The sequence below is a fragment of the Sturnus vulgaris genome, chromosome 4 (assembly GCF_052056855.1).
Source record: "Sturnus vulgaris isolate bStuVul1 chromosome 4, bStuVul1.hap1, whole genome shotgun sequence".
Lineage (NCBI taxonomy): Eukaryota > Metazoa > Chordata > Aves > Passeriformes > Sturnidae > Sturnus > Sturnus vulgaris.
In genome coordinates, this window is record NC_142246.1 from 36,057,886 (window position 1) to 36,069,436 (window position 11,551).

The following is an 11,551-nucleotide window of genomic DNA, read 5'->3' on the forward strand; positions in this document are numbered from 1 at the left end:
CAAAGGAAAAAAAAAAAAAAGAGTATTATTCAGCCATTTCTGCCCAGCTAAGAACAGAACTAACACTTAAAGCCTTTTACCTTACAAAAAAGAACCTATTACTAAGTCTGCTACAGCATTTTTTTTAAAGGCATTGCATCTGAGCACTTGAGGTACATTTATAAATATATCCTTGGCACATTTTAATTGAAAAATATTTTAATATTATTACATAATTCATCAAAGCTTAACTATTAAGTACAAGTATCACAGAATCTGCTGAGCTGGATGGCACCTGTCAGGATCGAGTCCAACTCATTAAAATTACAGACACACCCATTTGAGCAACAATATCAGTGATATTTATTTAAAATACTTTTGCTGAGGAAATTTGTTTCATAAGAGATGGTTTTCAAACAAATCAGCAAGGTTATGAAAAATAAAACAGACAAACTCTCTCAGGAGAAAAAGTTACAAAGAAAGTTTTTGCATATCAACAAAATCTCAGTCTTTTGATTTGCAGCCTGAGTCTCAGTCCCAACCTTTTCTGCCTAATGAACTCCACTATCCATCTTTAGATCTGGTTTGTTCTTGTCATTCTTCACCGAGTAGATGAAGTATGTTAAGGTGTCCTTTTCATTCACTGGAATTGTCCTAAAATGGCAGCCAATTATCTATAAAGGAAGAATGCAAGGAAATTAAATAATTACTCTTACATACAAAAACTGAAGATTCAAATTTAAGCGTAGTACATTAAAGCTTAAAAGACTGATTAAGAAGCTTACAAAAAAGGAAATATTCCCTCTCTTCAGAAGTCTTTAGTAGTCATAGAAAGATAAACAGGAACCATTTTACCGATAACTGTGAACTAAATGTAGCAGATTGTACCCCTAATTTCCAAAGTAAAAAGCTGATAAATTTTTCAGGGAAAAAACCCTTCAAAGGTATCAGAACAATCATAGTTACATCTGTTTAGTTAAAGCTTGAATATAACAGGTAACGACTACAGAATATCAACAGTGACAGCACAGTTATGAGAGGCTACTGCTCTCCACTCAGCTTGGGAGATGGTGTCTGCATCAAATCACATACAGAAATACCTAACACAACACAAAAAACTATCAGAGAACTATAACTGAACATTAGCTCTTCAAAACAGAGCTATCAATGAAAATTCACCATGCTGTAACCACAGAAATATGACAATTTGTAAGCAGTTCTTGAATCACTTGTCATTTCAGCAGTCTTTCCCTTCATCAAAATGAACACCAGCTTTTAAAGAAAGTTGCAAAATATTGCCACTGAGTCTGTTCTCCGGCTTTTTGCCAGATTGGTAGATTAAAATTATGGAGTGAAAAACATAGGACTGCTCACTTAAGCACCACAGGATATAAGAATAAATGTTTAGCCTAACTAAAAAGTTAGGAAGCTTTCTAAACTCTACCCCAAAAGCATTCACAGAGAAGAAGTTTGACACAGTAATTTGAAGGGAACTTTCAGTTCCAGAAAGAACAGCTAGAGCAGTGTCAATGGTATGTTAGGACAGATGACAAGGGATCAAATGTACTGTATATTAAGGAAGCTCTGTGGCTATGGCTCACAAATACCTTCAGGTCAGTCAAATCAAGCATGTGGCAGAAGCAGCTTTGCCCATGCACACGATGCAACATTGGAATAACTTAGTGCAAGTACCATGAGATGTACCTAAAGCAGACCCTTCGAAACACCAGTTTTGCAGAACAAAAACTGCTAATTCAAAGAGCTAACCTACATATAAGAAAATGGGACACTGATTTTGCATTCTTACTCTTAGTGGCAGCAGGAATAGTCTTTTAAGTTCAGCCTTGAGAACACCCATACTTTTAAGAGTCTTGCTTTTAATTCACACAGATTACGGAGAGATGAAAACAGTGTCTGCACTTAAATACAGCTGAATGTATCACCGCACAAAAGTGAAAAATAAGTAGCTATACCTTCCTGTTAAGATCACCAGCTCTTCCACTTATTTACATCAATATGCTGACTGCACCTTTGCAGCTCTAAAGAATTCCTTTAAAATTGCACTCATGTGAAGTGAAGATGCTAACATACAGCTGTACTGACATGCAGCTTCAGCACTTTTAGGAACAGTAAATTCCACAAAATTCCAGTTTTCCGACAGCAAGTTCCAGTGGTTTTAACAGAATTAATTACCAATAGAAGTATGTTTTTTCATGTTTCTTCATATATACAGAAACCTATGGTTGTAGTAACTAGCTTTATAAAATGAAGTCTGAGCCTCACCAGAACTTCACTGACACCTCCCTGTTTCTAGTTCTTTTCAGCAGGACATTTCAGGTGAAGCTGTGATTGATGCATAGACAGAATAAATTCATGATTCTGTGATATTCAGGGGCATGAAGATATTACTGTTCCAGCTAAACACTGTGTTTTTAAGCAGCACACACTCCTTTTGGAAGTTAAGAGTCCCTCCTCTGGAAAGAGCTTTTACATTTGATTTACTTGGCTCAGGAGCTGTGGCCAATGAAGGAAGCTTGATAAGCAGCTCCCTTTTATTCTCCTAAAATCCAGATTATATAGGCACTTTATGCAAGGATCACAGTGTATAGAAAACCACATGCCACAGCAAGTTGCATTTTCTATTATGGGAAACACTCATACATACTTCAACAAGCTGTGCTTTGTTAAGTCCCGGTCTGGTCTGTAGCTTGAAGTGTCTTTTGTACCTTCGAAGTGTGTTTACTTGTAACTGATATAAATCAACCTAGAAGAAAAGAGGGGGAAGGGAAGAAAACAATCTAATACAACTGAAAAAAAAATTCAGTCATTAATAGCTCGCCTCGCAAAAACATTTTGGAAACAGACAGATACGCAAGTGTAAACAGTCAGCTCAGCAGATGTCATTTTGACAAAAAACAAACCTTCCAGCAGAAAGGAAAATAGTCCAACTCAGTTTAAGAGCGTTTTGTTGTTACTGAGCATGCCTCTATCTCCCTTTAGCTGTGGACAGTGTTTTGAACTCACTACTGTACTTTCATCCATTCTGGGTTTTTTGTTTGCTTCCCAGTTCCAGTACGATAACACAAAGCCCCAATAGCAACTTTCATGTAACATCTATGAAGATGCTGATTCAAAGGAGGCCCTCATATTGTAATTTCAGCCATTAAATCTTATGTAGATTACATACAAGACACAGCACATCTGGCACCATGGAAGAGCACATATTAAAATCAGGACTAAGTCTAGAGCACAAGCATTCTTGGCTTGAGGTGAGAAAGAAAACTACTGCTCTTGCTCTCCAAAAGTACACAAGCAAAGTGCAGGAGTTATGTGCAGGGACAAAAATGTCCAAAAGCCTTTCTCAGTGTCAGTCAACAGTTGAGAGAATTACACAAAGTCCTCTCAGGGATACAAATACACAGCCTTAATCCAGTACTCCGTCAGTTTTGAATCCTATGTACTCTGATCAGTCACTTCTCCAAGCAACAGCTTACCCTCCCATCCTCCCTGACAACCTAAGAGAGCTTAATCAGATGACTGAGTGGGAGAGCAAGCTCAGAAAGCAGGCTGAATGAGAAATTCTATTAGGTCAGTTCAATTACAATAGTATTCTCCAAACTCACTGCATTAAAGATTGATGAAGGCATTCACTTTTGCTTTAAATTCATTTAACAGCCTCACTGCAGAACACTTAAAACAGCAGTGCTACTGCACACTTGGCAACCTGGCCAGACTTGAAGTGAGGCCACTTTGCATGATAAAGGATGGTATCCTTTGTGTTTCTAAAGTTTACATGGCATTAAATTTCACTTCCCAAGTCACAGTGGGGACGCCATCCTTGCAGCATCATGCAAAGGAGGAGCTGCAGCTTTTCACCAAGCCCCAGAAACTACCAGCACCACAGGAGGTTCTTTTCCTCCTGTAGGAATCATTTCCAATCAGTAAAGATGGTCATGACTGAGATGGAAGCAGGAGAGCCTTACAACTCTTCAGAAGAATGATACTTTTTTTCCTTAGCAAACTGAGTAATACTCGAAAACAAAGGTGGTCAAGGGCAAACAAGTATCTAAGGCATACAGTAATTACAAGGAATGAACGTACTGCCCTTATCCAAACAGCCACCTGACACTCCTCAAAAACAGCTCCCAGTTTTCTTTTTGTAATAATACTGTTAAGAAAAAAAAGCTTGTTTTCTTGTTCTGGAGATATTAATCAGTTGTGACATGTTTTATAGTCCTAGCAGAAGAAAACAAAATAGGCTTCCAGGAGAGTTGCAATTACACAGTCTTAGAGAGCTACCTGAAGTCACTCACAGCACTAGCTTTAGACACAACTTTCCGAGAAACAATCCCAGATATTTAACAGACAGACAGCACCACCCAGCATCAAACTACTTTCAATCTCCTAAAATCCTCTCAGCCAGAGCCTTAAGACTGGAGCCTCGTGCCTAAAGGCAGATTCCTGCACAAAGTTTCCTCACTTGCTGTTATCTGCAGATGCTGACCATAAGGATGCCATTAAATTAACACTTAGAGAGCAATTTCTGAAGAATGTTTTAACAAACCCTCTCAGAAGGGACCGAAGGCATAACAGCCTCTGCTCAAAATTAACACACTGGAGCACCTGCTAAGCAACGCTGTAGCAGAAATAACCCAGAGCACGTGTAAGAAAAAGAGAGCCTTATGTTCAACACCAACCCATTATACTGTGAAAAAAGTTGAACGCTTTACTTCCCTTATTTTAATGGGTCAGATTTCACTGGTGTGTAGTGGAGAAAACAGTTTGAAAAGACACCGTATTTCTCTCTACTCCTCATAGCAGAGCTCCCCAAATGGCTCTTCCCCCCCCCAGTGGGGCAGAAACAAAGCTACCATCATTAAACTCTCAGTGTTTAAAGTGACTAAGGCAATGGACTAATTGCCAAGAGCCATCTGCAATACATTTAGCAAAAGAAAGGTTTGGAGGGACGGGACAGAGAAGCATTTATATCCCAAGCACTATGTGCAATTCCTTTCAAGTTGTCAGCTCCTGCAAAAGATAAGAGTTGGATGGTATGTGGCAAAGCACTAAGGAGGAGAGGAAGCTGAAAACAGCAGATTTCTGAGAGAACCGTCAGACACTTAAAAACAGAGACTATTGCTCATTGTACTCTGCACCATTTAATCAGAACACATGCCACAAAATTCAGTTAAATTCTGTTATATTAAGAACACTGCAAATCAAGAATCTTCCCGTACCCACATGTGAGGTAAGCTGTAAAAGTGGGAGAGTGGTGCTGGTGCAAACTCGGTATCATTAAGAAGCTTAACACAACTCGGAAAAAAGAATCAACTGTTTAGCTACCTCTGGAGTGTCGATGTCTTGCACTGGTGAGTCACCGTCATCATCGCTGCCTTTCCTCTTTCTTCTATTTCTCACACTCTGAATTAAATTTTTGTGGAAGTCACAAATGTACAGATGTCTTGCCTAGAAGAATAAAACAGCGTGTTTCAATCAAAACCATGTAGTGCATCTCCCAGACTAAAGCGCATGTAGACAGACAACCCTTAAGCACCCACAGCCACATCAGCTGGGTTTTTACTGGCTTCTTCTGAATGGAGAGTGTGCTGCGCTGCAGCTCCCTGCCACGGGCTGGGCCCCGAGCTCGCTGAAATGCTGCAATGGGCCGATGCAGCAGTGCCAGGCTGCGGAGCCACGCAGCGCAGCCCTCCCTCCCTCCCGCACCGCGGGGGCCGGCCAGCACGCAAACAAAACAAGCTTTCAGTTGTTCTCGGCAGAGCTAAGAGACGGCTCTCATTTCCCCAGCTATATCCTCCCCTCCTTGTTTTACTTCCGCTACCCGGCGTGGTCACGCAACACACTTATTTTTACTTTCTTTCTTTCTAACAAGTTTCCCTTTCGTGGGGATCTGCACGCTTTGGGAGATCTCGGCGCGTACCAGCCCGGAACCCCCGGCTACGCGTGCTTTAAGGGCAGATGAGAGCACGGGGCAGCGTTAGGCACCGGGCTGCAGAGCCGGGCCGGGGTCCCTCGGGGCGCAGGCAGCCCCGGCCGGGCGCGGGGCGCTCCTGCCGGCAGCCCCACGCTGCAGCCCGCCTTGTCCTCCCGCGGGGGCCGGCGCTCTCCCGGCTCCCGGGCATGCCGCCCCGCTGGAAGGCGGCCGGTCCCCGCCCTGCCCCGGCCGTGCCGAGCCGCGCTGCACGGGGCCCGATGGCTGCCGAGCGGAAGATAAAGCGGCACGGGAGACGTGCGGCGCTGCAACACGAGGCGGGGCAGCGAGCGCGGCCCTCGCCAGCAACACAGACAAACTAGCGCGCCGGGAGCCATGCAGGCTGCGCTCCGCTCCGGCGAGCAGCGGCGCTCCCCGGCCGCGCTCACTCCCGTTCTGGCTACGGAGGGGTACACGCAGTCGATGCCCAGGCTCCTGGGAGTAGAGGGGACCCCAAGAGCAGGCAGGAAATGCGGGCGCTGCCCCCCGCCAGCAGGGACTTTCAGGCAGTGCTCCTGCCGCGCCAGCCAAACTCGGCCGTGCTAGGGAAAAGCGGTGGGAAGGGGGAATGAACACTTCCCCGCCGCCAAACACTCCTCCTCCCCCAGTAAACTTGATTAAAAGTCCCCCAACCAACTAAGACACAGATGCAGCGACCTACCTACCGGCCGCTTTTGTCCGCCCGCCCCGCCGCGTCCTCCCCTCGCGGACTTACGCTCTTGTCCAGCTCGATCTTCACCTTCTTCTGCGAAATGCTCTTCTGGATGCGCTTGCTGAAGCTGGCGTTGCCGGCGGCGCGGCCGCATCGCTCCCCCTCCTCCCGCAGGCAGCACAGCTGCCCGGCCCCGGGGCCGCCCGCGCACCCACCGCCCGCCGAGCCCGCGGCGGCGGCCGGACCCAGCCCTGGCGGCGCTGGCGGCGGCGGCACCTCTACGGCGGAGCCCGCATTGCCCACCACCGCCGCGGCGGCGGGGTCTGCCCCGCGCTGGGTCACCTCCTCGGGGGCGAAGCCGTTCATAGCCGGCGCCACCGCCGCGGCCGGCGGGATCCCGCCCCGCACGAAACTTCCCCGGCGAGGCGCCGCGGCCCGGCGGGGGTCTCCCCCGCTCCCTGCCTGCCTCCCTTCAGCGGCGGCAACGGGGCGCAAGTCCGCCCTCGAGGGCGGTCAGCCCACGCGTTGTGGAAAGGGCTCTCCCCGCCAGCCGAACTCCGCGACTACCAGAGCGGCGGAGCCCCACGGGCCACCCCACTTCCTCCTTCCCCCCCTGTCATGTGGAGACTCTTCAGCTGTTTCCTATGTAACAACAGCAACCTGCCCTGCCGCCCCGCCCCGCCCCGCCCGCCGCGCATGCCGGCTGCCGCGCGCGGCCCCACGGGAAGCGCAGTTCCTGCCCCGGCCGCAGCGCCCAAGGCACCGCACGGAGCGGGAGCCCGGCAGAGGCGACGGCGGCGGGAGGGTTGCGGCAGCCGCTTCCTTTTTTCCCTTTCCCTCCCGCCTGGAGGCCCGGCCCGCTGCGCAGGAGCGGTGGCAGTGGCTCAGCCCACCTTTAAAAGGCCCCTGCGTCAGCCCTTCTTTTCCCCCCTTCTTGCACCTCCCCGGCGGCTCCGCCGTTGGATGTGAAAGGGCGGCCGCGGAGGGTGTCGTGGGTCGGAGCTGCCGCTGGCACGGCCGAGCGCGTACCCGCTTTCCCAGCGACGCGGGGCTGGCTACCTCCGCCGCCTCCCCCCGGCTCTCAGCGGCGCCTCGCTGTGCCGCAGCAGCTTCCCCGTTCACTTGTTCTCGCTCTAGGGTTTTAGCTGAAGCCGGCACTGCTCGGGCTGCTCGTTCCGGATAGTCTATCTCCTGCCTTCCGTCTTGGCCTCTTCCCTCCCTGCCTCGCCGCCTCCTTTCTTTTCCGCTTACTGTCGGCCATGGCTGGCAGCGGTCCCGCCGGCCGGCGCGGGCGGGCTCTGTCCGGGCGGGCTCTGTCCGGGCGCTCCTGCCCCTCCGCCTGCGGCAGGGAGCTCCCCGGCAGCCGCAGCGCAGCCGGCGGCTGTGCGGCTCTCGGCAGAAAACAAGGCTCCAGCCTTTGTTAGAGCTGCTTTTATAACACACGTACTCTGGGCTCCGTCCTGCGTTCCTGTGGCAAAGCCCTCTGAAGATAAGCGATTTAACAGTGAGAGTTTTCAGTTTTGTCATTTAAAAGGACTTTCTGTTAGTAAAGGTGACTATTACAACAGAAAAGACTTGAGAACGCAAATTATTTTCGCTAATGATGTACCAAGACCTTACTGTGCACACGACTAGGTAAAATAGACACTCTGAAAATAATTGACAAACGCAGGTATTTTTAGTTTTGAGGCTTTGCAAAGCTATATAAGAGATGCGTTAGCATTAAATCATTTAACATTTCAGCTGTTGACAGCAGAGTGGCAAAAACAGCAAGCTCTGATCTGCTGTCCTTTCAAGCACATTCAAAGGAGGAGCAAGGAAGGGAGAGGTTTTGCTTTCCCTTTGAACTACTGCAAATACTCCTTTAAATCTCAGAAACGGCATCTGAGCTGAGCGTGCTCAAAGCGTAATGATTTAATCGCTGAAATATTTGACCGTATCCCTTGCTGTGCGCTTCCAGCTTGAAGAAGGAGAGGAGTAGCAGGGAGGCTGGTGAATAATTCAAGGAGACACAGATCCTGCGTAAGCCAAAGTTCTGCGTGAGCAGAGAACACGATTATAGAGCGGTTTCAGTTTGTGCTGCAGATGGCTCCTTAATCTGATTGCGTAACGTGGTATTAGAGAATAAGAGTAGGTGCCGCTGCCGCAATTGAATGAAGGATACAGTAACTGAAGCTGAACTGAGCATAAAGTCACGGCAGTTATCCATGAGGCACGTTTTAGTGATTAGTGGGGGGAATAGGAGAGTTAGAAAGATACTGAACTCTGCTTTGTTATCAGCCAAGCTGAAGACTTTATAATGCCTAGGTTAAATTCCACGTTCTGCAGCTGAGCACTCTCAGGCAGCAAATGTTTAACTCACTTTTTAAGTTTCTCGTGATTTCAAACTTTCGAAAACTGTAATCATGCTAAGATAAAAAAGAACAAAAAACCCAATATCAATCATAGCAGACCTTAAAATTTGAGACTATAGGAAGCATGATCTGGGAAAAGTGGGACAAGGGTGAGTTCCAGGAATTCTTCAGTGGAAATCTGGGTCATGAATAGCAATTTCTAGACTCTCAGACTATGTCTTTTGAGGTCCCTTTGGTTTTTTTTTCAGATGGATTTGACCTTACTGTGAGCATAAAATATGTCAGTCTGGGTCTGGCTGCTGTTTGGTTTGATGGAAAGATCACTTGTGCATTTTAAATGTTGCTGATCCTCTTTGTTTGGGAACAGTTTGGGAGCAGTTAAAAGCCTGATTATGTTACCCAGCCGTGCTTGCCAAGATGCTAATTTATAAGCATAATTTCAAGTAAAGTAGTATCATAGTTTCATGATTAGGTCACAATAAGAGAGTCGTGGGACTTAGAAAGATAGTTCTGCTTCTGCTGTAATCTGCTCGTTTTCACACCTGTGCCCTGTGCTTCTTTGTGCCCATAAAAACAGTTCTGTGGCTGCACAGCAAACTATTGGGTTACAACTAGACTAGCAACAAGAAAAATAATTTAGATTTATCCTGATCTGCATTACTGCTCAGTTGCAGGATGCCCCAGCACACAGGATGGTGCAGTAGAAGGGCAGGACCATGTGACTGGGGATGACCATCTCATTTGGTATGAACGCCTGCTTGCAGCAACAAAGAAATCATGTCACTTTTAATCTTGCATCACACATGGGATGAAAAATACAAAGAGCTTGCAGCTACATGGGCTTATAGACCGTATGAAGCTTACTTCTACAAAATGGATTTGCAAACTTTCATGAAGCTTGGGCTACATGAAATAAAAAGAAAAATCATTGTGGAGTATGTTGTCTAAAATTACAAATTTTAACATAAACTCTAGTACTGGCTACCATAGGTATTCAGCTATAGATAAAGCATGTATGAGGACATATTTTAAATAAACATAAAAACATGCAGCATTGCAACCATATACTGATTAAACGTCAAAAATTAAATCAGTTCAAAGGAAGCAGCAGCTCCAACTGCCCTGTACATGACATGTCACTAGTACTCACAGCAGAACTGAGTAGTACAGAAGGCAGCAGTAATCTATATCCCAGGAACACAGCATGGATGACACGCAGAAAGAGCAGGAACTATGGCATCCCAAAAATTCTGAATTTGCTTCTCCCAGCCTCTGAAGTCAGCAGGACTCATGGCCCCTCCTGGCACCGAGGCAGGCCAGGCACAGGTGGCAGCCCAGCAGCTTGTGCTTCTCCGAGATGCCATATGTCCCAGCTCCTGTTAGCTTTTGATTGACATGTTTTGTAATTTGAGAGAGAAGAATGATAATCAGATGCATCACCTTGGATGTATTGCAAGCACACTGCAAACCCATTACTAGAAACCAATCCTGGAAGATAAACTTGCAACTTTGTATGCATTTCCATGGCATAAAGTTCAGCTGGGGAGGACGATTCCCTTCCCCAGCAGGTACCATTCACTTGAAGTGTAAGCGTACCTTTGTGTACTTGTGTTCAGCACCTGAAATTATCCTATTAGCAAAAGGAATAATAATGAAAATTATTGGTATACATTTTTCTCAGCAAAGACACATTTTATTTGTTACATATTGTAACTACTTCAGTGAAAAAAGATTCCTTTAAAGCACTTGAAAAATTCTGCAAATTCCACCACACACCCTGGTGCTTTTAATAAAAAAGCAACTTACTCGATAAGTATTCATGGGCTGTGATAAAGAACAGTGACCAAATCTCTCCTTACCAGAAACAAGTGCTATTCTTTTTATTTTTCCTTTTTTTTGTTCCTGATTTTTTAATATCTCATTTTCCTTTCCCACTCCAGCACTACCTAACCTACTACTGTCTGTTGCTCTGCTTCCAATTTATTGTCCAAATTTGTTAAAGCATAGACCCAAAGCATAGGAATATTGCCTACAGACTGCATTTTTTTACTTCTTTACATGTTTTAGGCTAGGGTAGTTAAAATATAATTTCAGATAATTAATTGTATAACAAAACCTAATCTGTATTAATACACATAGAGTTTATTGTATATGAATCAAGAAGTGCAGTAATAGAAAAAAAAAATTGTGACTTTAACCAGAATTATTTCCAGATCTGAATCCAGCTGAAGCCAGTCTTTCTTTTTTAAGTATTCGGCCTTGTACAATAGATGTACTCAAGATGAATGAAAGAGTATATATGACACAGGCTTTTATTAAAAGATTTAAAGCAGTAAAGAAGGCCCAAAACTACACATTTTATATTAAGAATAATTTTGGTTTAAAACTGATAAACCCATGTACTGTAAAAGCTTTACAGTTTTGTAATACAGTCCCCTAAATGGTTTGTGCAAATTCTCTTTCACAATAAGCCATTAGTTACAGGAAGCATCAAAGGATCTTCTGGTAGAAGGCATCGTTATAATGTGCAAAAATTATGTTATGTTCTTTGTTAAATGTCCATGACAAATGGTTCGT

At 45.6% G+C, this 11,551-nt stretch overlaps 1 protein-coding gene across 1 annotated transcript; it reads right to left on the reverse strand.

The window, feature by feature from the left end:
• Positions 1–318: 318 nt before the first annotated feature.
• Positions 319–7,248, reverse strand: SAP30 (Sin3A associated protein 30). Its single transcript, XM_014883991.2, has 4 exons — positions 6,684–7,248; positions 5,323–5,445; positions 2,645–2,743; positions 319–653 (listed from the first exon to the last, which is right to left on the reverse strand). The coding sequence occupies exons 1-4, from the start codon at positions 6,984–6,986 to the stop codon at positions 531–533; spliced, it is 648 nt and encodes a 215-aa protein (XP_014739477.1). The 5' UTR covers positions 6,987–7,248; the 3' UTR covers positions 319–530.
• Positions 7,249–11,551: the final 4,303 nt, after the last annotated feature.

Excerpts from the sequence above, each read along its gene's own strand:
- SAP30 (XM_014883991.2), bottom strand. The coding sequence starts at position 6,986 with ATGAACGGCTTCGCCCCCGAGGAGGTGACCCAGCGCGGGGCAGACCCC. Across the intron at positions 5,446-6,683 it reads AGATCGAGCTGGACAAGAGC|GCAAGACATCTGTACATTTG; the intron begins GTAAGTCCGCGA and ends TTATTCTTCTAG. Across the intron at positions 654-2,644 it reads ACAAAGCACAGCTTGTTGAA|ATAATTGGCTGCCATTTTAG; the intron begins GTATGTATGAGT and ends CTTCCTTTATAG.